The 25,841-nt window shown below is 38.6% G+C and overlaps 1 protein-coding gene across 1 annotated transcript in view; it reads left to right on the top strand.

Moving 5' to 3' along the window:
• Positions 1-19,472, top strand: part of CNBD1 (cyclic nucleotide binding domain containing 1) — a 280,150-nt gene extending 260,678 nt beyond the window's left edge. The window contains exons 12-13 of the mRNA XM_043538780.1: positions 15,914-15,973; positions 19,245-19,472. Of these exons, the coding sequence (XP_043394715.1) occupies positions 15,914-15,973; positions 19,245-19,472 (288 nt within the window). The remainder of the gene's footprint in view (positions 1-15,913; positions 15,974-19,244) is intronic.
• Positions 19,473-25,841: the final 6,369 nt, after the last annotated feature.

Genomic DNA, 25,841 nt, shown 5'->3' with positions numbered 1-25,841 from the left:
GAAAGAATAAAAACTAAAAAATGCATACTAAAGACTTTTTAAAAGAAGTCTTATTAATGCTCAAATGATACATGACAGTACATAACTCAGCTACTCATTTTCACATTTCAGAAGTTTTGCCACACCTGCTTCTGGCTTTGCAAAAATGAAACTTGCTCATGAGGCTTTACAAAACCGAAATCAATCCCTTTGCACCATGGAGTAACAGAATATCAACAATGCTGTCTTATAATATTGGGTAATGCAAAATGTTATAATGCAAACTGGTGAAAGAGAAACTTATGCCATGTTTGTCTCTGGAATCAATTAGGTAGTCCCACAGCTGAAGTTACTCCGTATTTTTTCCATATTAATCTTTCCAAGTCTATAATATTGTGTCTTTTTAGTCAAGGCATTTAGTATTATCTTGTTTTGGAATATAGGGTGAATATTTTACTGGGCATAATGAGAGAGCATTTGTGGAGACATAAAGCATAGAATATGGTGCATGGTTTGGTAGGATGGAGAAGAAAAGGTCTTCATTTGTTTTTGCCCAGTGGAAAGGTACAATTCTGTTTTTCAGTTTCCCCCCTACTATGCCAACTCACCCATACTTAATGATACTTTGGCTGATGAAGGTGAATGATAATTGTTGCTGCATTTACATCAATATAATAGGACTAATAAATCCACTTGTCAGCTAAATATTGAAATACAGTGCACTCCACTTAATTGGGATATATTAATTTGGATATCTGCTTGTCAAGGTTCCTTCCCCACTCTGAACTCTAGGGTACAGATGTGGGGACCTGCATGAAAACCCCCTAAGCTCATTTTTACCAGCTTAGGTTAAAACTTCCCCAAGGTACAAACTATTTTACCTTTTGCCCTTGGACTTTATTGCTGCCAGCACCGAGCGTCTAACAAATATATAACAGGGAAAGAGCCCGCTTGGAAATATCTTTACCCCCAAAATCCTCCCCAAACCCTACACCCCCTTTCCTGGGGAAGGCTTGATAAAAATCCTCACCAATTTGCATAGGTGAACACAGACCCAAACCCTTGGATCTTAAGAACAATGAAAAAGCAATCAGGTTCTTAAAAGAAGAATTTTAATAGAAGAAAAAATAAAAGAATCACCTCTGTAAAATCAGGATGGTAAATACCTTACAGGGTAATCAGATTCAAAACACAGAGAATCCCTCTAGGCAAAACCTTAAGTTACAAAAAGACACAAAAACAGGAATATACATTCCATTCAGCACAGCTATTTTATCAGCCATTTAAACAAAACAGAATCTAACGCATATCTAGCTAGATTACTTACTAAGTTCTAAGACTCCATTCCTGTTCTGTTCCCAGCAAAAGCATCACACAGACAGACAGAGCTTTTGTTTCTCCCCCCCTCCAGCTTTGAAAGTATCTTGTCTCCTCATTGGTCATTTTGGTCAGGTGCCAGCGAGGTTATCCTAGCTTCTTAACCCTTTACAGCTGAAAGGGTTTTTCCTCTGGCCAGGAGGGATTTTAAAGGTATTTACCCTTCCCTTTATATTTATGACACTGCTTAACTGGGATATTTCCCAAGGGATGACTGCTCCTTAATTAGGATAGTAATTCTGCTTCTTGTGAATTCTTTTGGGTAGAGAAAGTGGTGCTAATTTATTATGGCCTAGATTCCATCACACATACTCATGCTGAATAGTTCCTCGCTCTGCAAGTAGCCATGTTGAAACCATTGGGACTACTTGTAGACTGTGGTACCACTCAACATGAGTAATATTGGCAGGATCCAGCCCTACATGAGATACCTGACTCTGGATGAAGCACAGGATTTCAACTGTCCAAAACAAAATTATGTCAGGTGATCTGAACTCCCAGACACAGATGGCCCCCACATTACAGTTCTTAGAATAACATAGGTCTACATTAAAATAAGAGATTTCAGAGCTTTCCCCCCCAACTCTTCTGTAATGAAATATCTTCTCAAAAATTCCAATCCTGTGGAAGATAATAAAATAAAAAAGATTTGTACTACTTCAGTAGTTAATCATACAAAAAAGATTCCGAGTGCTACAAATTAGTAGCATTGATTGCTTTTGTCTAATAGCAATAATATGTTTTGAGGATGAATAGACATTAATGGAGGATTTCAGTACAATTATAGTTTGACTGCTCCCCGCACTGAAAAGTAATAGAAGATCGGACAACTACTCAGAGCTATAGCCATGCACTTAGTAAGGATTGTTGACACTGGCTTCCTGACAGAAGAAAACTTTGTGTGTGGGGAGTGTGTTTGTGTGGGCAGGTGGAAGGGGGTTTGGGTTTGTGTGAATTTAGAGGTCATGGAAGATACTTGGTTGACGGCTCTAGGCACTGAAGTCTACAGAAGGATGAGCTCACTTAAACATTATTGGTTTTGTGCTCTACTTATGAGAAAGTGTGAAAAAAGAGCGGAGAGGTGGAAATATTAAAGTGAAATCAAATATATATATCTGTATATATATCTATATATATCAATCACACACAGAGAGAGAGACTCAGCTCCTGCACTACTCTGGAGATTTAAATAGTCCTTTCGGAACACCCCTGTCATGAGGAGAGAGGTACTCCAATTGATATAGATTGGGTGTGATGGTTCTATGTCAGTTCCCTTCCCTGCTCTTAGGAGAAGGGATGTGTTGGATATGTCCGGGGGCAGGGCTGCGGGGATGTGGCTGGAGCATACTGCACTCTATAACTCTTCTCTGGTGGCATAATGGCCTGTAGAGGGATGGAAGAAGCTGGTATAATTAGATTAGTTCAGGGACTGAACGGAATATATTCATAGATTACAAGGCCAGAAGGGACCATTGTGATCATGTAGTCTGACCTGCATAACACAGGCCATAGGACTTCCCTGAATTAACTCGTGTTTGAACCAAAGCATATCTTTTTAGAAAGACAGACAAGCTTGATTTAGTGATGGAAAAACCAGCACAACCCTTACTAGGTTGTTTTAACAGTTAATTTCCCTCACAGTTAAACAATTGCACCTTTAAATAGATTTATTTTAATATGATAAATCAAATTAAGCTAAATTGATTTTAACCACTCTTAACTGTTGTAAGAGTGTCTGTAGAGATTGGTACTAATTTAACTAGATCAATTTTGAAACCAGCTCAGTCAAATCACTGTAATTTCTGTGTGTAGGCCAGCCCATGAGGCAGAGGGGGTAGGCTACTTTTAAAGTGTTGATACTGGTATTTGAATGTAAGACATTTTTAAGAGTTACACTGCAGCCACCCTATAGGAACTGCTGTTGTACAGGCACTTTCTGTATTTAAAAAGGAAAGCATTTTGTCCTGTGTGGATGGTTGAGGTCTTTACTTGCCCTTTGACCCCAGAGCTTTTAGTAGCTTCATGTTTCCTACATAATAATCTTGATTAGGAGTTTTAAACACTCAAACTGACTTAGGGATTTTCTTCAAATGTCTTCAGGATAATGTGACACGATGCCAGGAGCTGCAGAACGTGAGCCTGGTCCTGTAACCCAGTCCACTAACATGCACCCGATCCCCTTCTACAGGGAAGTGCCAGTGATTTCCCCACGGGGGGGCCTTAACAGGAGAAATCACTTTTTTCAATTTGGACAACAACCAGTTCCTCTATGAACTGAAAATTCCAGTTGATATATATTATATATTAGAAAAAATTAAAGACTTGAGGGGTCAGCTGTTCCCATTCCCACACACATTACAATGGTGATGAGTGGTAATAATTTTACTATCTTGTAGAAACAAAATTCGGTAACAATGGATTTAGAAATGTGCTGTGCGGAGAGGGGGCTTATCATAATACTGCTGTGGTGAAATCTAGCCTTAAAACACATTGGAAATCAAAAGTAAAAGGGATCCATACACCACTCTGATTAGAAATTTACTTCCAATAATTGTTGCTTCTTTGGGACTTTTGCATCGCAAATCATCATTTTTAAACTAAAAGAACAAACTGTTGTAAGATGCTTTAATTCAATCTCTTTCGAAGCTTTATCTGTTTTGAATATATTTGTCTTGATTTTAACTTGAGCCTTTATATTAAAAATGTACTTTGTGGACATTTTGAGAGTGTAATTTAATTGATTCAGCCTGGGCTTCCTGTCATACACACATCCTGGTTTGGTCTGGAACTTATCAGGCTTTGTTATTTAGTGTCTGCTGACAGTTCTGTAAGAACTCTTCAAAGACGTAGGCAAAAAGAAAACAATGCCGATACTGTATTTTCTATATTGGATTTCATCCTTTTTCCCTTTCTGTCTAGAAAAAGTCTCTAGAAAACCACTGTAACCATCTGTGATCAGCTTTGCACAATGCTATCCAATAAAATCAAGTTTCCTTTTCAAGACCCCAATCCTGGCAAGAGATTGATATGGGAAGAGTTTACCCCTATGTAGTGTCCAATTAAAGTCAGTGGGACTCCATGCAGTTGTGAAGTCCACACTTCTAGATCCCTTTAAGGATCAGGGCCCAAGAATACAAATTTAATTGTGGCAACACTTTGATCTTAAATTATTAAACTGTATGTCCTTGATACAAAACTTCCATTCTTTTGCTTGGCAACTAAATATAGTATTGTGAGCATAGTCGAGTGCTTTACTGTATTGTATGAAAATGTTAATATTTTCCCAAATAGCTATGTACATTCAAAAAAATAAACTTTATTAGTATTACATATAGTTCTAGTAACTTTCATAAGTGTGGAATCAATATTTTGCAGTCTTCCAATGTTAATCTGAAAAATCTTTAATAAAGGTTAGAAAAAGAATGTTAGTGCTTATTGAATTCAACATTTTGGGAGAAAAAACTTGGAAGAAATATAAAATAAAATATTGTACTGTAACTGGAAAGCAGTAAACATTTACTGTTCCCATTTAACAATTCAGAATAAATCTTTCGAAACTCTAGAGACAACAATGGTACCAAATACTGTATTATTTCCATGGGATGGCGGTTTGAACACTTCTTATCTTTAGAATAATGACAACGCTTGTGGGAATTTCAAGTTAGAGGAATAAGTTCATATCTGTCCCACGCCACAGCTAATTATGATGATGTTCTACTGAGCCAAGTTATATTTTCCCTCATCTGTGAAGCTGTAGAAAATTGACTCATTAATGCTTCTTTGTCTCAGTGATTTCACTTCTTGTTCTTTTCCACATTAAGAATAATTACTTTCCCACAAACCTGGCCTGTTTTGATGGAGACTACTGTTTTCCAAATGTAAATGGTCATTGATCTGCCAAAAATGGCCTTATTTATAAGTTGAAGATCGTTGCACAGCTGGGAACAAATTGTGAAAAATTGCCAATTTGTCAGTCACAAATCTAAAGCAAGGATTGACTTCTAAATGTTTTTTCATCCATATTTAAGTTTTTTGCAGGAGTTTACAATATTATTTATTTTGTCTCAATTGCCAGCTAAAAACCATGTAAAATCTACAGCATAGATAAATAAGTATAATAATAATAACCATCCCTGATAACGTCTCATATTCATCATTAGCCATCGTGCTCATTTGAACAATCATTTGGAACTCCTGCAACTTGAGAATGACTGTCTCTGTGGTGAATGATGTGAGTTAGCTGTGGTGGTAGCTAGATGATAGTAAGTGTCACTATACTCACATGTTCATAGCTTATTTTACTTTGGACAAGATTCTGATATGTCTGTTCATGTTGAATATCACCTTACTGAACTAGTGTTGTCATTAATTTCATTAAAACTGCTCGTGGAGTAAGGTGCTACTCAACACAAGAAAGGAGAACACAAAAAAGGATGTCCCTTTATTTCTTGAGATTGATATTTCCTGATTTTGTAACTCTTATGTTGAATAATACCTTACACTGTTAAGGATCCGTTGCATCCGACGAAGTGGGTATTCACCCATGAAAGCTTATGCTCCGATACGTCTGTTCGTCTAGAAGGTGCCACAGGACTCTTTGCCGCTTTTACAGATCCAGACTAACATGGCTACCCTTCTAATACTTTACACTGTTAAGTTTCCCAATAGATTGCAACATGGCTCTTTGGTGAACAAGACACTATACAATATGAATAAGTGCCAGAATTCGGCCTATACAATGTTAGAAAAGGCTATATTGCTGGTCAAAATTTCCTAAGTAACACTGCTAGTTCTATGGTGTTCATACTCTCTCTGACTATAGTATATAATGGTCACGTTTTACCAACAGTTGTAACTGAGATTGCATCTGAAGAAGTGAGGTTTTTACCGACTAAAGCTTATGCTAAAATAAATCTGTTAGTCTTTAAGGTGCCACCAGACTCCTTGTTGTTTTTGCGGATACAGACTAACAAGGCTACCCCCGATACTTGAGATTGCTACAGTTATTATTTAAAAGCTAATGATAGCAGTTAATGATGACAGTGTATAACATTTAGGTGATGAAGCAGGACATTGTGGGCAAAAATTTCAAAAGCATCTAAGTGATTTAGGAGGCTAAATCTGATTTTAAAAAGTGACTTAAGTCCCTAGGGAGACAAGTGGGTGAGGTAATAACTTTTATTGGCCCAACTTCCGTTGGTGAGAGAGACAAACTTTCAAGCTTACACAAGAGCTTAGAGCTCTTCTTTAGGTCTAGGAAAGGTATTGAAAGCCTCACAGCTAAACACAAGATTGAACAGATAGTTTAGCATAGGGGTTCTCAAACTGGGGGGTCGGGACCCCTCAGGGGGTCGCAAGGTCATTACATGGGTGGTTGTGAGCTGTCAATCTCCACCCCAAATCCCGCTTTGCCTCCAGCATTAATAATGGTGTTATATATATAAAAAAGTGTTTTTAATTTATAAGGGGGTTGCACTCAGAGGCTTGCTATGTGAAAGGGGTCACCAGTATAAAAGTTTGAGTATTTGGTTTTGAGTGTAAAATTGTTATAGGTGAGGAAATGGATGAGTATGGCAATGTTTGGGATGGATATGTTTGTGTTGTCCATTGTCTTGTAGATGTTTGAGACAGGCAGTAATGCTGTCATTATAAGGGGTGTTGGTATATAGGGAGGTGATATCTATGGCAGCAAGGCCCTCAAAGATAGATTTTCAAAGGTATTTAGGCACCTAAATACCTTTAGAATCTGGTCTTTAGGAGCCTAATGCCCACAAAGTCAATGGGACTTAAGAGTCTAAGTTACTTAGGCATTTCTAAACATTTCACCATACATCTCTTATACATCCTTCTGCATTTCTTCCTTAGGGTGGTGAACTTTTGCTACCCTTTAAACATTAGTTAGATATGCTTGAAATCTATACTCTTAATAGTAATGGAGATGTGCAGGACGCCTGCTTTGCTAAGACTGTATGGATATTGAAGGCAACATACATATTTTATGCTTTTTTCCTTCTTAATAACTGGGTATGCAATTGTGGTTTCAGCTTTAACCAACTTATGGTGAAAGTACTAGTGGTAGTAGACACATCCTCATTTTTCCAGTGTACTTAGATATTTACTAATACGTTTAGGGAACTTATATGTAAAGTGTTATGTCCAGTGATCTAATACACCTTCAGATGGAAAGGAAACAGGCATGCCATGCGTATAGAAATGATTTCTTCTGCCATCAGAACTAACTTTACAGAAAGCTGAGCTTCTTGCTGATCAAATGGAGTATGTTTATGGCAGTGGCTAGAATAATTGCTCTAGGGATTATAGACCATGTTCAAACATTTAATTAATTAGTTGTGCAATCACTAGACAAGCATGTCAGACAACATAGTGGTAAATGGAACATAGTTCTTACATCTAGGAAGATTCATGCATCTCAGCATTGCCCATTGCTTTGAAAAAAAAGTCATATCTTCATTCTGGATCTTTGGCTGTATGCAGCCAACTACAGAGGCTACCCTACAAAAGGGGTCCAATTTTGCCCTCATTGACTTGTATGGGAGTTGTACTATTGACTTCAGTGGTATAGAATCTGGCCTAGGATACACAATGTGGACATTTAGGGAAGGTAGATCATGTAGGTAATATATTCCACTATTGTTATTCCATAAAACAGGAATGTTAAGTTACTGTCCTTAATGTAGATAATTGCAGTTCAGCTAAACTTGTTCATATAAACTTTTTTGCCATATGGATATTTCCACCCATGGAGGAAAGCTACACTCCAGTGAGCAGATGATATATTAATTCAGCTGTGTCAGTTCTGGCTGAATCTACTGGCCTCCAGTGTTTTCAGTGCTCGGCTCACAGATCCTAAACTAAGTCTGGTAACTTACTTGAGGAAACCAAGCCCTGTGCTTGGTTGCCTTAATGCACTGATGACACATAACACTGGTAATATAATTGTGGAGTTCTGTATTGTAAAATATCAGCCCAGTTCTTGGAATAGACCTTTTACTACTTTAAACTTACAATGTGTAAATGGATGCATTTCTTCCACACCTTCACAGAATGACCTTGCTTGTTAAGCCTCTGTCTCCATGGTGACAGACTACACTGAGTGATACACTGAACAGTGCAGTTACATTTGCATGCAAAGTAAAACTGAGAAGAGCTGTTGCCTCGTAAAACAGAAATTCAGACATTTGCTTTTGTCTGTGAGGCAACTGCATCCAAGGAACTGTAAAAGAGAGTGTATAAAAGCAGCATGAAAAGAATGGTGAGACCCTTCAGAAAGGATGCCTTCAGTTGATGTTTCCAAGAGAAAGCTGGTGGTTTTTGTATATTTGTGGATCAAGATAAGCCTTCTAAGGAAGCTGTGAATGACAGCAACACATGAGCACATGCTGAGGAAGTCTACTTGGAGCCATGAAGCAATAAGCTATTCACTACCTTTGATTTTCAGGGCACACATTATCAGGTATAAAATTAAAGCTACGAATCTGTCACAGAAGTCACGGATTCCATGATTTTATGAGTCCTCCATGACTTCCTGAAAAGCCCAGTAATGCAGCCCTGGACAGCAGGTCTCAGACTTCTCAGTAAATCCATGATTTATTGTTTATTGCCCATGTCCTGTTCATGACTTTTAATTAAAATACCCATGGCAAAATCATAACCTTTGGTATAATATTAAAATAGCCACTATCTTTCAAGCTGCATAACCTACGGGGGGGAGGGGGGGGGAGAGGGTCTCTCTTTGGTTTTGCTGCATGTCTTCTAGACTTGTATCATCACCAAATGCTTTCCAGAATGTGATGTCACTGATTTTGCAAGGCCAGTTTGGATTTACGCTCTAGTGTAGTGAAGGACACCAGCATATAATGAAAAAAATTCACAGCTCTGTTTGAATATTAAGTTAAATGTAGTTTGAAATTGAATCTTTCCACGTGCTATATTAATCAGATACATTTTTTTCTTCTCTGATCATATGATCTCAGAGAGGCATAAAATCCTGATTTGCAGCAATCTCTAGCAGATTTTTTTTCTGAGATTTACATCATGATGTTACAATTTATTCAAGAATTGTGGATCCCATATAGATATATGTGGTATTTTTTTCCATCTAAGCATGCCCAGGGGTACTTTGCTGTGCCAACATGAGCTGGAAAAACTAGCTAGGAGAGGTGCCTGACAGGATTACGTGGAAGGATCTTCACAACAGGATCCTTACTGAGATTTTTATCCCCCATCTTCCAAGTTGTTCCACCGAGAGGATGCATTGGGCCTCTAATCTTACTGGAATAAATCCAAAACAACTTGACTGACGTCAATGAAGTTATACCAGTGTAAATCTTATCTAAGTGAGGTCAGAATTAGGCCAGTTCTATGATTGTTCCTTTAAATTCCAGCTCAGGTTTACTCAAATTGTTCATGAAACTCATCATAGATTTATTCAAGTCAAATCAAAGCTTACAGGTCTCTGTTGGTGGCCAAGAACGGACTCACAAATTGAGTGGTCTAAAATCATGTTACTTCCCAGGGACCTGATGTAATTGGCCATTGAAAGTCATTGGAGTTTTCCACTGACTTCAACACGCTTCAGGTCAGGCACTGTATTTATATTAAAATAGCTTTAACACACACAGTGCTGTCACAGCCAGTTCCCTCACCTGATTCTTAATGGCAAAAGATTGTATTGATACAGTAAGGCATTTTGAAACAACAGCAGCCAAAACTGCTATGCTGATCTATTTACTTATTATTTCTGCAACTAGCCAGAATTAGCCTTAACGTTACTTTCACAACAGGAATGAAGTTCCTGTTAACAACCTTCAGTCTTAATGAAATCTGAAATAACTAGTCACTGACAATGGATCTCAGTTTGCTTGCATGTAATATGAAGAATTTCTATAGGAGAGAAGTATTAAGTACAGATGTTCTTCCATTTATTATCCTTAGGCCAGTGGGGAAATAAAGCATTTTAATTGAATTTGAAAGACTGTTTGCGAACTGCTGACCTAGAAGAAAAGCCCTGGAAATCATTTGTTATCCGGTTTCTTACAGAACTACTAAGCAAACTGTCATGCAACAGCCCAGTTCTATCCCTCAAAACATAGGTGGAGTTTACAGACCAAGTTAAATGTTAATATTCTCCAAAAGGTTTAAATCTGACAAAAAGGTATAATAGAGTGTACAAGACGTAGTTGGATGCTAGAAAAATAAAATAAATTGTACTCAGCTACATTCTGTAACGTTACTATCCAGACTTCCAGTCAGCTTCCATTGTATGAGGCATGTTTAAAAAAACAAAACAACCCCTCTCCTATATTTCCTGAGGTACTTAAGAGCATGGAATAGAAATAGAAATGCACATATAATTAATCATATGGAAAAGTACTGGCTGCTGTTCCTCCCACACTTACATCAGGATTAGGAAATCCGTGTTTCTGATTCTCTTGATGGACAGATTCAACTCTTAAGTTTGTTTTACACCTTAAGGAATTCCCCTGCAAATTAAGGAGTGCCAAGGTGTTATGGACCTGAAGGGTGCCTTTCTGGACCAAAGGTTCTGTTATGTGACAAGAGACTAAGTGCATGTGGACTTTGTAATGGCTTTATTGCATTCATGGTGTTTGTTGTAGTATGATGATTAAATATAAGAAACTGCTCTGTTGAATATTTACAACTATACTTACAACTTTGACACCTGTAAACAATATAATGGGTTTACAGATTTTCTTTTAACAGAAGTATGGTATGTATTTCACAGAGGGCAGACTATCATATGTGAAGATGTTAATTATATTGGGAGTTAACTAGATTGAGCTAAAACATACTTAACTGTTGTTTTTTTTACTATGTATTGTAGTAAAATGACTGGAGTACAACCCATGCTGTCGGTTAGAATTTCTTTGAAGAAGGATAGTATTAGCTGTAGGTGGTATTGATCTCTCATAATTACAGCACATAACATTCTCTTTACTAGTGCAGTATGGTATGTCAGATGAGGAAAAATGAAGATCACCTTTCAGATTACTTTGCCCCATAGTGCATACATTATTATACAGGCACTGGAGTATCAGACTTAGCAGCTAATTAATATTTACTTATTGTTGTATTTCTTGGGGGTAATACTTTTGTCTACACTACTGAAAGTAGAAGTACTATTTTCTCAACATCACATAAAGGGAAAAGTAAAATGTCAGTTGTTAACATTTATAGGACTAAATTGTGCTCAGATCCACACTGTGTATTTCCAGATTTTGTGGAAAGGGATTAATGGTCTGGCAGGAGCCTGCGCACATAAATAAATCTTCTGTAATTCTGCCATCCCCTAAAATCATGGATTTTCTGATCAAACTGTCTTCCATGATCATGATTCTGGATCCCCTTAAAGAAGTGGGCTGATTTAGCAAAACACTGAATTCCATGTATGCCTCTCTCCTTAGATGGACTTGGATCCAGTTCAGCATGTGTCTATTACCATTGACATTGGAAGAAATAATGTACATGTCTGAACCTTTTCAGATGTGTAGCCAATAGGAATCTCTCTGGCTAGGGATCTGTACAATATTTTGAAAGTCTTTCTACCTTTAATCCTGGAGAGGGGAAATTGATTATCAAGCTGTGGCGTAAGTGAATGTCATGGATTTGTTTATGACTGGGTTATGTTTATTTTGGGCGCCAAATGGTCACCAGTATGATAAGGAAAAATATAACGAGTTTTCTAGAATATCAGATAGTTCCTGGAGAGAAAGATGTTGGGTCAAAAGAGTTTCTTGGGAAATGTAGGTCAAATGAACATTTATATTTGGCTGTATTTGAATAAAAATCAGCTGTTTCATTCTGACCTGAGAAGATCAGCTTCAGCTCCCCAGTGAAGTCAATCGGAGGACAGGATTGTATACTAAATCTTTTGAATTTCATTCGTCAACTATTATTATTGGTATTTCTGTAGCTCCGGGAGGCCCTAGTCCGAACTGAGATCCCATTGTGCTATGTGCTGTATAAACCTTTAGCAAAACATAATCCTTGACCCAAATATCTTTCAATCCAATTGTAACAAAAGGAGGAAAGGGAAGAAGGGAGGACATGGGTAACACTGACAGGGGTCTGTCATTTATTTTAAAATGAAGTGTAAATAAGGAAATAATATGTGCCAGCAATTGCTACTGACCAAATAACTATCAACATATTGGCTAATTGACAATTGTTAAGTGGGAGGATATTGTCTCACCTATAGTCAGTCAATTTACTAATGATGGACAGCTTGAACTAAAGAATAATCCTTTATGATTTAGTGGGATTGCAGATGTAAATGGCACTTTGCAGCTGGTGTCAGAGCATAAAATTAACAGAGTGAAATAGAATGCTTGCCCCAAAGAACTTCAACTCTGAAGTTCTAGATCCTGGCAATTCAATCTAATAGTGAACCTTAAACCACATTCATTGATTTTAAAAAGCTCCTTACACAATAGTTATACTAAATCTGTCATGATTTAAAGCAGATAAAGCTTATGGAAATCTTATCTCTGGCTTCTTAATAAGGGGCACACTGCCTTGAGTTCTCTCTGGCATCAGTAACACCGGCCTTAATGTGGGGAAGAGGCTTTGAAAGTTGGGTGGGAAGTGTCAGGAGTGGATGGGGGTTATATTGTGGGACGTGTCAAGGAAAGTGGGGAAACTATGTCAGACAGGGATTGCCAATGGAAAAGGGTTAAAACAACTAATCAACATAGATTGGAAGGAGGAACATGTGGGAAACATGGGATGGAATGAGGTTGAGTTTAAAAAAATACTGTTAGTGGAAAAATCAAAGGATAAAATAGAGTATCTGAGGTAAGGCTGGCATAGATTAAATAAGCAGAAGGAAAATAGGCTGTGTGTTTTGGACCAAAGAAAGGAATATCTGATGGTGAAAAAAGTAATACAAACAATATTATGCTGCTTCCTTCCACCCTTCCCATGTCTTTCTGTTCTCAGTCCTACAAACAAATGTACTGATGACACTTGTACCCCCACGTAGAGTCCCACTGAAGGCAAAGGGATTCAGCATAGGTATAAGGATCCGTATTTGCACAGCTGTGGGTAAGGTAAAGGCCTTAGATCGTAAGCACTATGGGTTAGGGATCTATCTTATCCTATGGGCCTGATTCTCATAGAGAACATAAATCAGTGGAGTTACACCATCATAAATGCTATGAAACATTGTGGAGAAAGAGCCAGTCTTTCTGTAAAGATTCTAGCACGTTTTTGAGCACTTTTTAATATTAGTGATAATAATGTCCCAGCTCTTAGTTACTTTCTTCAAAACAGTTTGATGTCTCCTGAGACACTATCCCCCAGTACTTTTACCATATTTGTCTGTTGAAGATTTGTTGTTCTTTTCTTAATAACTACATATTGATATCCTTATTTATCCCACTGTTTTACACTGTATTGGATTAGTCTAAATGCTGTAGAATTACTCGATTAAACCCTTTTACCCTTCCTGTTGACTGACACAAGACTTTTTTTCTTCCTGTCTGCTGTCACCTCCCCTGTTTTTCTTAATTTTAAGAAATGACTGCTAGTGGCACTTCTATTTTCTCTGGTAGTTCCCTTAGGAACGTTGGTGATTAATACTGCAGATATTTAATTGATCCAAGCACTCTTTCATTTTTCTCTTAACAGTACTTTTAGTGGAAATTAATATTTTTACTTGAAATTAATATTCCCCTCCCTACATTCCCCACTCATCAATTTTTTTTATTAATGCCAGAGGAAAGGTAGTGTTGAATAATCATGGACAATTTTAGTTTACGTAGCAACATATGTGGAGATGGAATCTCATCCATAGTCAGATCTGCCACTGTAGATCTTCTGAAATGCAAGGGCAGGAATATTCTGCTTTGTGCACCTTATAATGTGGCGACACTGATAATAATTTTAGGCAAAGGGCAACGGTTATATTGCCATCAGTCCAAGTGCAAAACTCTTGTTCTTGTAAAGGTTAGAACCAGGTCCTGAATGGTTTTTAAATGATTCTAAATTGCATATAGAGCCTGATCCAAAGCCTACTGAAGTCAATGGGAATCTTTTCATTGACTTCAGTGGGTTCTCAGTCTGGCCCTTCATGAATTAGAGTGAATAGATGGCTGAGCTAGTCTCAAGGCTCTGTTGTCTTTCATAAGCCATTCAGCCTTACCTCTCAAATTTTATAATTTTAGCAAACACCTCATGTGAGTTACTTCCACATATTCACACTTAACTGAGTACTAAAAACAGTTTAACTCTAGAATAAGAGACAGTGGATTATGTATAGGGCCTGGAGCCAGGAACTCCAGAATTCTAATCCTAACTTTCACATTCACTTTCCCTGTAGCCTTTGGCAAGCTCCTTGGGCTCTATTTGTGTGTTTCTCAATTTTGGAGTCTAGGAGGATCTAAGGTGCTGGGCAGGCCAACCTTATCATTTTTGCCGGGATTGCAAAACATTTCATCCCCGCTGCCCAAGGACCATCCTCGCCATCACTGACTCTTATCCCTTCATCTCCTCATACTGTCTCTTACCCACTATGATCATCACCCTATTCTGCATTAATATGAGCAACACAAGCTCAGTTTTTAATAAGTAAACAAGATAAACATGTCTGCTTATTAACCAGGAATGCTCCCCCTTTTCAGGATCTGATAGTTTTACAGAAAACTGCCTTGTCCTTGTTTTTGTAAACATCACTGGCTACCTGAAGGAGCCATTGGCCATATGAGCCAGTGAAACTCACAGCAGGTTTGTGAGATGTATGCACCTCAGAGATCATTCCCAAGTCTATTTTACAGTAATGCTACCCGCCTATCTCCTCCATAAAGCTGCTCAGGGAACTTCCCCTCAGGTCATGTGGACTTGAGATTCTGGCATTGCTGCAAGTGGTGAGCTCCTTTGTCAGTTCCTACTCATCAAAGTCAGACTGATTATTTTTTTTGTCTGCTAGTATTTCTTTCAGGGCTCCAGAGCAGAGCCAACCTCCGTATTGTATTGTGGGCCTGCATGCAATACATAAATAAAAAGTGCCCCAAATCTATCAGGATGTCATCACTATGCACAAGAATTTGGTGGCAAGTTAGCAATATGACTGTTTGGCCTAACCCCAAACTTAAGTGACTCATTTTGTGTGTAGAGGGGACTTCTAGGTTCTGTCCCCTCCTAGATTTCTGCAGTAAGAGAAGAGGATTCCAGCTGCTTGAACTGGGGTCTCTGTATAGTTACCAGCGTTTAAAAAAATAAATAAATTGCGGGGGGGGGGGGGGAATTGTCCTAATGAGCAGGGGTTCTTGAATCAGCCTCTCTCTCCCTGTGAGAAGAACATTCTTATTCTTATTAGAGAACAGTTATTCAATGCTCCTGTTTCTGTAACTAAGAATATTTATTTTCATATTGTTTGCACTGATGTATTCTGTGTAGGAGTATATAAATTCAATCATACAGTCTTGAAGGGATTATAAAATTAGGTAAAGGCCACAAAAGACTAAATAATTGAAAAAACATTGACTTAACTAATCAGCATTGTTCTGTTTTCATGCAGGATGAGATCAACTTTGAATATATAAATAAAGAGAAACAAAAAGAATGGCAGAGGGTCAAGGTACTACAATATATAAACTATAACATTGGAGAGCTCTTACTTAGCACCTTTCCATGGATGTGAAATGGCCTGTATAATGAGTAGTTTCATGAAGCCTTAGAAAAATCCATTTTAATATAATTAAAATATTAATAGAAACTGTAAGAACTAAAGAATTTCAGATGCATCTTTTTACAGTTGTGGTGGAATGAAAGGGGCACTGTCTTGCTTAGATGAAAATCTGAGCTATTTTAAAATGAATATCATTTGGGGAGAAATATGCTTCAGATTTAAAAAACAAATTTCTTTTTAAAATGCACCAATTCATTGCCAAGTAATAATAAAAAAAAATCATGTTCTTCTAATTGTGTACTGATATGTAGATGTGGTTTAGGTAGTTATAGAAATAAGATAAAGAATCTCCAATTTTGTTTATGCAGCAATTAGTCAGCTGCTTAATCAGTGAAATTTACATGGATCCTTATTATACTGTAGTTTGTGGTTGCCAAAATGCAGTCACCCCTGTCCTACAACCCTCTCCAACTTGCAGATGAACATCAGATCTCATTACTCTTCACCTCACTAAGATGCTTTTGCTTTCCTCCAGTCCTGTCCCTAAATGTTTTTTGATAAAAGCTGCAGCTAAATGAGAGAAGATAAATGAAATTTCAGTAGAGTAAAACATACTATTGAAAAAACACTACATAATGTGTTTAATCTGTTAGCAGGTGTTATCACTGCTCTGCGTTAAAGTGTTCAGATGTCCCTATGTGATCAAGACAGTGCTAGATTTTTAATAGATGTCCTGCTGGTGACTGTAAGGCATTTTTGAGATACCGAAAATGCTATATTTTGCTCTGGTGTTTTTTTTTTTTTGGGGGGGGGGGGGTTGGTTTTTTTAAAAAAATCTATTGGCTCTTACCTGCTTGTTAGCAATCAATCCTACAACGTTTTTCCTGCATGTAATGTGAAGATCAAACGCAGATGCATTATAAAAAACTAAATTAGTTTAATAGTAAAAAGTGAGAAAGTTTAGATAGCATAGTCTTTAGATAGCATAGCAATAGGTGCTGTAGAAATACCAATAATTCATAAATAGATTGAATTATTGAACTGGGAGAAAAAAGGCTATCACACTTCCACAATATTCTATGTTTTAGCTGCCTGCCACAAGATTCAGAAAGAAAGGACACAACTCACTGTGGTTCATTATTCACCAAATTTCAGAGTTTCACTTCTAATCAGAATGTACAGTACATACCATATAAATTATTTAACACTCTGATTAAATACCGATTCAATAACAGCACACAAACTTCAATCTGTTTAGCAGAATATTGATGTTTCTGCCTTTGTCCCATATGGAAATATATCTCTTAGAGATGTTTTTGTTAATTAAATGGAAACAATCTGTTTTCTAGTTCTTTGTAAATAGCAACAAACCATAAACATGGCTCCAAACTCCCCAAACTTACAGGGAGAATTCAGGTCTGGATCTGATCTTCACAGCTGGGTCCCAAAGCTCGGCCTTCAGCCTGAGCCCAAACGTCTACACAGCAGTTTTACAGCTCGGAAGCTCGAGCCCTGCTAGCCTAAATCAGCTGACCCGGACCAGCCACAGATGTGTAATTGTGTAGATGTACTCTTTGTGATCTCTCATACAGACCTGGAGATTCTGGACCAGATTCCCTACTCAGTTACATCTACACAGCCTCACTGAAATCAAATAAAAGTCCCAGGGGCTCCACTCACATTCACTGGCTTTAAACCTGTGTATCTCTAATCTAATTGCCTTCTATGATGAGATAACTGGCTCTGTGGATAAGGGGAAAGCAGTGGATGTGTTATTCACTTTAGCAAAGCTTTTGACACTGTCTCCCACAGTATCCTTGCCAGCAAGTTAAAGAAGTATGGGCTGGATGAATGGACTATAAGGTGGATAGAAAGCTGGCTAGATTGTCGGGCTCAACGGGTAGTGATCAGTGGCTCCATGTCTAGTTGGCAGCCAGTATCAAGCGGAGTGCCCCAAGGGTCGGTCCTGGGGCCAGTTTTGTTCAATATCTTCATTAATGATCTGGAGGATGGCATGGATTGCACCCTCAGCAAGTTTGCAGATGACACTAAACTGGGAGGAGTGGTAGATACGCTGGAGGGTAGGCATAGGATACAGAGGGACCTAGACAAATTAGAGGATTGGGCCAAAAGAAATCTGATGAGGTTCAGCAAGGACAAGTGCAGAGTCCTGCACTTAGGACGGAAGAATCACATGCAGTGCTACAGACTGTGGACTGAATGGCTAGGCAGCAGTTCTGCAGAAAAGGACCTAGGGGTTACAGTGGACGAGAAGCTGGATATGAGGCAACAGTGCGCCCTTGTTGCCAAGAAGGCTGACAGCATTTTGGGCTGTATAAAAAGGAGCATTGCCAGCAGATCAAGGGACGTGATCATTTCCCTCTATTCGACATTGGTGAGGCCTCCTCTGGAGTACTGTGTCCAGTTTTGGGGCCCAGGCTACAAGAAGGATGTGGAAAAATTGGAAAGCGTCCAGCGGAGAGCAACAAAAAGGATTAGGGGACTGGAACACATGACTTATGAGGACAGGCTGAGGGAACTGGGATTGTTTAGTCTGCAGAAGAAAAGAATGAGGGGGGATTTGATAGCTGCTTTCAACTACCTGAAAGGGGGTTCCAAAGAGGATGGATCTAGACTGTTCTCAGTGATAGCAGATGACAGAACGAGGAGTAATGGTCTCAAGTTGCAATAGGGGAGCTTTAGGTTGGATATTAGGAAAAACTTTTTCACTAGGAGGGTGGTAAAACACTGGAATGCGTTACCTAGGAAAGTGGTGGAACTTCTTCCTTTGAAGTTTTTAAGATAAGGCTGGACAAAGCCCTGGCTGGGATGATTTAGTTGGGGATTGGTCCTGCTTTGAGCAGGGGGTTGGACTAGATGACCTCCCGAGGTCCCTTCCAACCCTGATATTCTATGATTCTATGAAATCATTGGGAAAAGGAAGTACTATCCCTATTTTACAGATGTGGAAACTAAGGCACAGAGCGATTAAGTGATCTCGATCCGTTTCAGTAGGGTTACGGCCAATTTGCACCAGAGCAAGTGAAAGGAGAATCAGGCCATCAGGCTTCATAAACACTGAACTTAATGAGGTTAATTGGTTGTAATGGAGATCAGAATTGCTCTGTGTTGAGGCTACATATTAAATGGTATTCCCTCTTTTAAGCTTGTGTATAGTTACTTTTCCATTCTCTTTAATACATTATTTTTCTCTTGTCAGAACAAGGTGGTGCAGGATATATTGTTTCACAATGGAATTATCCCCGGTTTGGGGAAATGGACACATGAGTGGAGTCATCCGGCCAAGAGGGGGCAAAAATCAACGGAACAAGCATCGTTGAGTTGCTGTCTGAGTGATAGCAATGTAGGAGAGCCTGGGGACTTCAGTGTAAGCCAACAGTCATTTCGTCAATCCTCTCTCTCTGAGCTCTTCCAGCAGCCTTCCTAGATTAAATCCTTCACCCACCCTGTTTGTTTCTGTAGACTAGCAACAGCTGGTAATTATTTTGGCTTGGCAACCCTTCCTTCTCCCTACCTGCCTGTTTCCTGCACTATGACCCATTTAATCTTTTGGGATGGAAGAAATAAAAGCAAGCAAGTACATCTTTTTCTTAACATTGAGTTAACCTGAGGACAGTTTTAACAGGTTATTAAAACTCCAGGAATAAGAGGATTCTGGCTTCCTAACAAAGCACATTTAATTAGCCTAGTTTTTCCTTATTGAAAACAATAGTAAAGAAAAAGGGTATGGTTCTCTGTGTAGTAGAATGTATTTGTATATAGCTGTACAGATACTGAATTGTGCTATTTGTAGCTCTTTTGGAGCCTGAGTATCACAGAGTTTTGTGCGATATTCTAAGCATAAGGTATTTTTGTCTATCCACAACTTCCCTGCAGTCTCACCTTACTTCTTACAACTGCCTTCTATGCCTCTATCCTCCTGAGTCTTCCATTTCCCTCCGTTTCTCCCTGCAATCCTAGTGAAGAACTCAATTTTGTTCTGTCAAACACCTGAACATCCCATGAGGAGCAACTCAGTGCAGTGTGTATACAATATTTGAAGAGACTTGTGCCAGGACCCAGTGCAGATGTAGAAATGTGCCTGTGAAGAGACATTTCTGCCCACCAGGGGATCCCGAGATAGGAAAACTTCATCAGAAAGCACACAGGATAGGAAAAAGAGCCATCAACCTCAAGAAAGGTGATGGAAAGGATGGGAAGTTGAGAACCAACCTATTGCTTGGCCAGCCCTGCAACACAAACATAACCCCCTACCCTTGAAGTCCCAAAAGATGTTAATTCTACCTTACTTTTGCCTCAGACATTAACTGTTTCACACTGTCAAGGTTCCTTCCCCACTCTGAACTCTAGGGTACAGATGTGGGGACCTGCATGAAAACCTCCTAAGCTTACTTTTACCAGCTTAGGTTAAAACTTCCCCAAGGTACAAACTATTTTACCCTTGGACTTCCACTGCCACCACCAAACTTTATCTGGGTTCCTGAGAAAACGTAGTTTGGACACGTCTTTCCCCCCAAAATCCTCCCAACCCTTGCACCCCACTTCCTGGGGAAGGTTTGGTAAAAATCCTCACCAATTTGCGTAAGTGACCACAGACCCAAACCCTTGGATCTTAGAACAATGAAAAAGCATTCAGTTTCCTTACAAGAAGACTTTTAATAGAAGTAAAAAAAGAATCACCTCTGTAAAATCAGGATGGTGAATATCTTACAGGGTAATTAGATTCAAAACATAGAGAATCCCTCTAGGCAAAACCTTAAGTTACAAAAAAGACACACAGACAGGAATATTCATTCTATTCAGCACAGCTATTTTCTCAGCCATTTAAAGAAATCATAATCTAACACATACCTAGCTAGATTACTTACTAAGTTCTAAGACTCCATTCCTGTTCTGTCCCCGGCAAAAGCATCAGACAGACAGACACAGACCCTTTGTTTTTCTCCCTCCTCCCAGCTTTTGAAAGTATCTTGTCTCCTCATTGGTCATTTTGGTCAGGTGCCAGCGAGGTTACCTTTAGCTTCTTAATCCTTTACAGGTGAGAGGATTTTTCCTCTGGCCAGGAGGGATTTTAAAGGGGTTTACCCTTCCCTTTATATTTATGACACACACCCTTCCCTCACTACTTTATAAATGAAGATTCACGTATGGCTCTTTTGAATCTTTATGCCAAAAGAATAATTTATGTTCAGTGGATTGTGAACAACTCTCAGCACAAGTGAGGGTTTTTCCCTGGCCTTTGTAGTATAGCTGTAATCAAAAACTGGAATTTGATTATTCGCTGGATCGGTGAGTAGCTATTATCTTTATTAATAGTTTGACAGTAGCATTCCCATCTCTGTGGTAGTTCTGTATGCTGACAGCATGGGGATGCTAGAATGGATAGTGCCTGTTCATCTGGAATCTACAACTGCAGAGTTTGAAATGATGGCAAAGGGGGTACAATAATGCCCTCTCCTCCCAACGATTTTCATTTGCCATGTGCTTACTAGAAGTACAATGAAAACGAATGCAGGGGGCCGCATTATTGCGGTAGCTCCCAGGAGGAATTCTGGTTGAGTTAGCCAGGGTTCCTTCTGGCCATTCTCAGGGTTTGAATGCTGGAGTGGTGGATTTCACATCCCTAATGAGGGTACACCTGACTGGGTGATTGCCTGCAACTGCCTCGGCACCTACATTGGTGATAGCAAGTATTAAGAACTGCTGTCCCCAGCGGGATTCTTGCCAGCCCCTGTGCAGGGGCGTACAAGTGCATGCCATCCCTCTTTCCTGTGCAGCCAGAATCTGGCCCATGGAGAGCGAGACTGTGAACTGAATGGCTTTTCAGTAGAGCAGTTGTTCAGTGTGGGAATTACAGTAATCAAGGTCTCAGAGGCCTTTAAAATTAGCTTTCAGAAAAAAATAATCTAAGAAATGGATTATAGTTTGCATGACTTTTTACCTGATTCAGTTTATATTTGGAAAAATCTTTGATGCACTTGGGTCCTTCACAGACGTTCAGTTTGGGAAAAATTGCTGCTAATGATTATGTTGCCTGTAAGAAGTTTTGCTTGAATAAGAAATTTGTTAGGATCTCAGATTTTTTTACCCACTGGGCCTGATTTTAAAAGGTCTCCCGGCCCATCCTCTGATAGTAGGCTATTATTCCCTGCCTCAATAAATGTCTGCAACTTTGCACTTGCATTTGATTGAAAGTGCAGTTCATACTACTTAGATGTTTATTAGATTTCTCCTCAAAATAAGGTGATTAGACTTCTAAATTCTGTTAAGTGAGTCTATAATTAAATGCAACTGCAAAATTATAGACACAGCTGGAAGCAGCCTCTCAAACCCAGGCCCTTTATGCACTTTTTTTCCCACTGTATGTAATGAGAGTTGTGCCTGAATAACAGATTTGGGGATTGGTACAAAATTATTCTTATTTGGCTTATAAATTAAGGTTTTGTGTGCAGGTGATAGTGTGCACAATCATAAAAGCCTATTTTAAGAGTACAATTTAGATGTAAGATTTGAAAATTTGACTGTTACAGTAACATCACCATTTCTAGTATAACCACACAGGTTTCAACCTTTTGTCCACCTTCCTACCCTTGAAATGACAGAAAATATCAGCAGACATGATTTCATTTTGGAGTCTGTTGAAACGTTAACTCCATAACTGCTGGTTGGAAAGAACCTCCTCTTTTCGAGCCTACTCTGCCTTCTCTACAGCAAAGACATTTTTTTTAAAAGTATTAATCTGCCAAATTTAAATATGCTTTCATTGAAAAAGTTATTGAAAACATTTAAACACTTTTACTCATTACAAAATGTAACAGAATATAACACATAGATTGATGCTGCTAGACAGACAGTGAAGCTAAAAATGGCATCAGATATGTTAATATTGATCCATTTTTATAACAAACAGTGATATGAATGTAAATAACATGCTTACAATCTATGCAGGTTACAAACCTCATTCATTTCCCACTATGATGTAAAGGAACACAAAATGTAGAGAACGTATTTGACAGTCTTCTGGAGTACATAATATAGTCAGATTTGCAATAGAATAATACAGTTCACAAGTTATCATACCTATTAACTGTCCGTCATTTTGAGATACATCACTTAGTTCAATCCCATAGTTACCAACATTCCACACACAATTGGTGGCCCCTCATTTTCATCTTTGAAAATTATTTACATCTGAAAGCAAGAACCGTGAAACTGTGGTTTATAGAAAGGCGAGAATCACACTGTGTTATAAGACTACTGCATGCCTTTTGTGTGTGTCCCTCATTTGGGGATCTTTGTAACACGTTGCTTCCAACATGATGTGGGTCTTCGCTGGTAGAGAGACATTCCTGCTACTATTTTTATTAAATGTAAAAAGATGTAGTTAAAACAGGTCTGGGGGTCTCACTGTGTTTCTTGGCTAGCAGTGTAGCTTTTCATTTTATCTTCTTTCTCAGATGCCAGGTTGAACCATAGCAGGAGGCTATGAAACCATTGCAGTAGACTTGACAGCATTTCTGTTTCTTTGATTCTAGATCTATTCATGTTTTGCTTAACGTACCTGCATGCAGGAACAGAAATCTGTATACAGATTATTAATTATTATTATTATTAATTTAGGTTGCAGAAATTTCAGTTTTTACTTTATCCCTACAGGGGGCTAAGATTTGATCCTTAGGAATTTGGCAACCCAGTGAAGTGAGATACAATCAAAGTCACAATGTTAGATTAGAAAGTTTGTATGACTTGATAATGGCACATAAACTAATCTAATTCCTGCATGGTCACATTAACACAAATATAATGCTCTGGTTTACACTTCGTTATGAACAACGGAAATGATGTGAGAAACATTCACTGAAACAGATTATATTGTATTTCAGAGATGAGCACAGTGTAACATCCAAGGTAATGAAACCCAGCAAGACCTCCATTTTGTAATAGGTATGGCACTGGCGAGTTCGAATGCCCAATTTCCACAAAGGTATTTGTTCCAAGAGGCGATTTATTGAACATTTCTATAAATACCAGACCATCCCAAATTGTTAAATACAGAGAAATCCAAGTAATGTTTTATGGAGCCTCGGAACATAAGACCTTCCAACAGACTTAAATTAATCACGTATTTGTCTGTATGAAAGCCAGGCTGAAGAAGTGAATTTGAAGGGGAAAATTACCCCCCTGTAATATCAGAAGGCATAGGCATGATGCCTCTGATCTATTTTTCTCATGTTGTTCAGGAAGTGAGATTGACTCCTATGGAAAAAAAATCTGTTTCAAACAGGAAAGGCTAAAGGAGTGTATCAGTGCTCCATCATTCTTACTATAACATTCAGTCAAGACATTTTAATTTAACTTTTTTTTCAGATCATAACTTGAAGGATGGAGGGCTCCTAAGCCTTAATGTTGGACCCTCTAACATCTCAAGGCCAGATACATGCACACACAGGGGCAAAAGGGGAACTAAAACTCTCCCTCCACCTCTGCACTGACTGTCTGGATCTTGGGTCTGAATGTGGAGGAGTAACGAAGTGCTGTCTGCCTGCTACATCCACCACCCGTGCAGTTGGGGTAAAGAGGCAGTGAGTTCATAGAATATCAGGGTTGGAAGGGACCTCAGAAGGTCATCTAGTCCAAGTTGATAGAGCCTTGGTTTTAATCTCCTAGCACAGTGGACAGTGCAGCAAACTGGCAGTGGGTAAAGTCATGGTAAAATGCCATCCCAAACTATCAGTTTGTAAACCTGTATTAATTATATCTAGAGCTGGTCCAAACTTTTTTGACAAAATGGAATTTCAAGGCAAAATGCTGTTTTGTTGAAACCAAGGTGTTTATCAGAGATGCATCAGCTTCAAGGATGGTTCTAGGGGATGGTATGCGAGGTCCTCTGCTTTCTGGACATTTCTGGAGGGAGAGCGAGCGAGCGAGACTCAAATCAAAAACTTTAGCTTATTGATCCAAAAACACCCATTTAGACACAATTTCTGCAAAATGGATTTGTCGTCCATCAGACAGATCTAATTATGTCTAAGATGAGGGTTGGAGATCTTCCACTGAAGACACACAAAGGCTAAAGCCAGTAGCTTTGCAAATGGTGTAATTTTTTGCAGCCTGCCTGCTTTAATACCTTAAGACATCTAACTCCAGGTGGAAGGGCTTGAATCATACTCCCAAGAGCTGTATCCTCTGCATATCCCTGGTAACTCTAGAGAGTTGGTATATCATGAGAATTCTTGGCCATCATTCTCTAACAATCCTTTGTTCATTTCCCTCTCAAAGTTCACATTACTCACTACATGTCTATGTATTTTATTCATTTTTGCAGGGGTTCACATATCAGTTAAGTCAAGATTCAGGAGAGAGATGAAAAAGGAAACCATTCCTTCTTGTTCGCATATTTTATGAACTGTATAAGCAAGGCAGCTTCATAAATAAAACATGAAGTCCAACTCTTATCCAACAAAATCTATTGAGCACAAGTTTCTGACATTGGTCCTGAAGTCCAGTCTAACTATTAATATAACATAAAACATTTACTTACAGTTGATCTGGAAAAAGAACACAAGCAAGGTCATCTTCTTACTAAAATAACATTTTTGGTTAAAAGTATCCTATTTGGCACATGAGTTTATCCCAGTGTTTTAGAAGCTTAAGAACAGTTGCTGTTTCCTGATAGCTATCATGCTTTGAAGGTCAGTTGTGTCTTAGTACATAATACATCAACTTGAAGAAAACATTGTGTCTTCTAATTGCTTATTTTAAAACCCACTGTGAAAAAAACACAGGTTAAACACAT

The sequence above is a fragment of the Chelonia mydas genome, chromosome 2, assembly GCF_015237465.2.
Source record: "Chelonia mydas isolate rCheMyd1 chromosome 2, rCheMyd1.pri.v2, whole genome shotgun sequence".
NCBI classification, from domain to species: Eukaryota; Metazoa; Chordata; order Testudines; family Cheloniidae; genus Chelonia; species Chelonia mydas.
This window is presented reverse-complemented; position numbering and strand designations above follow the sequence as displayed.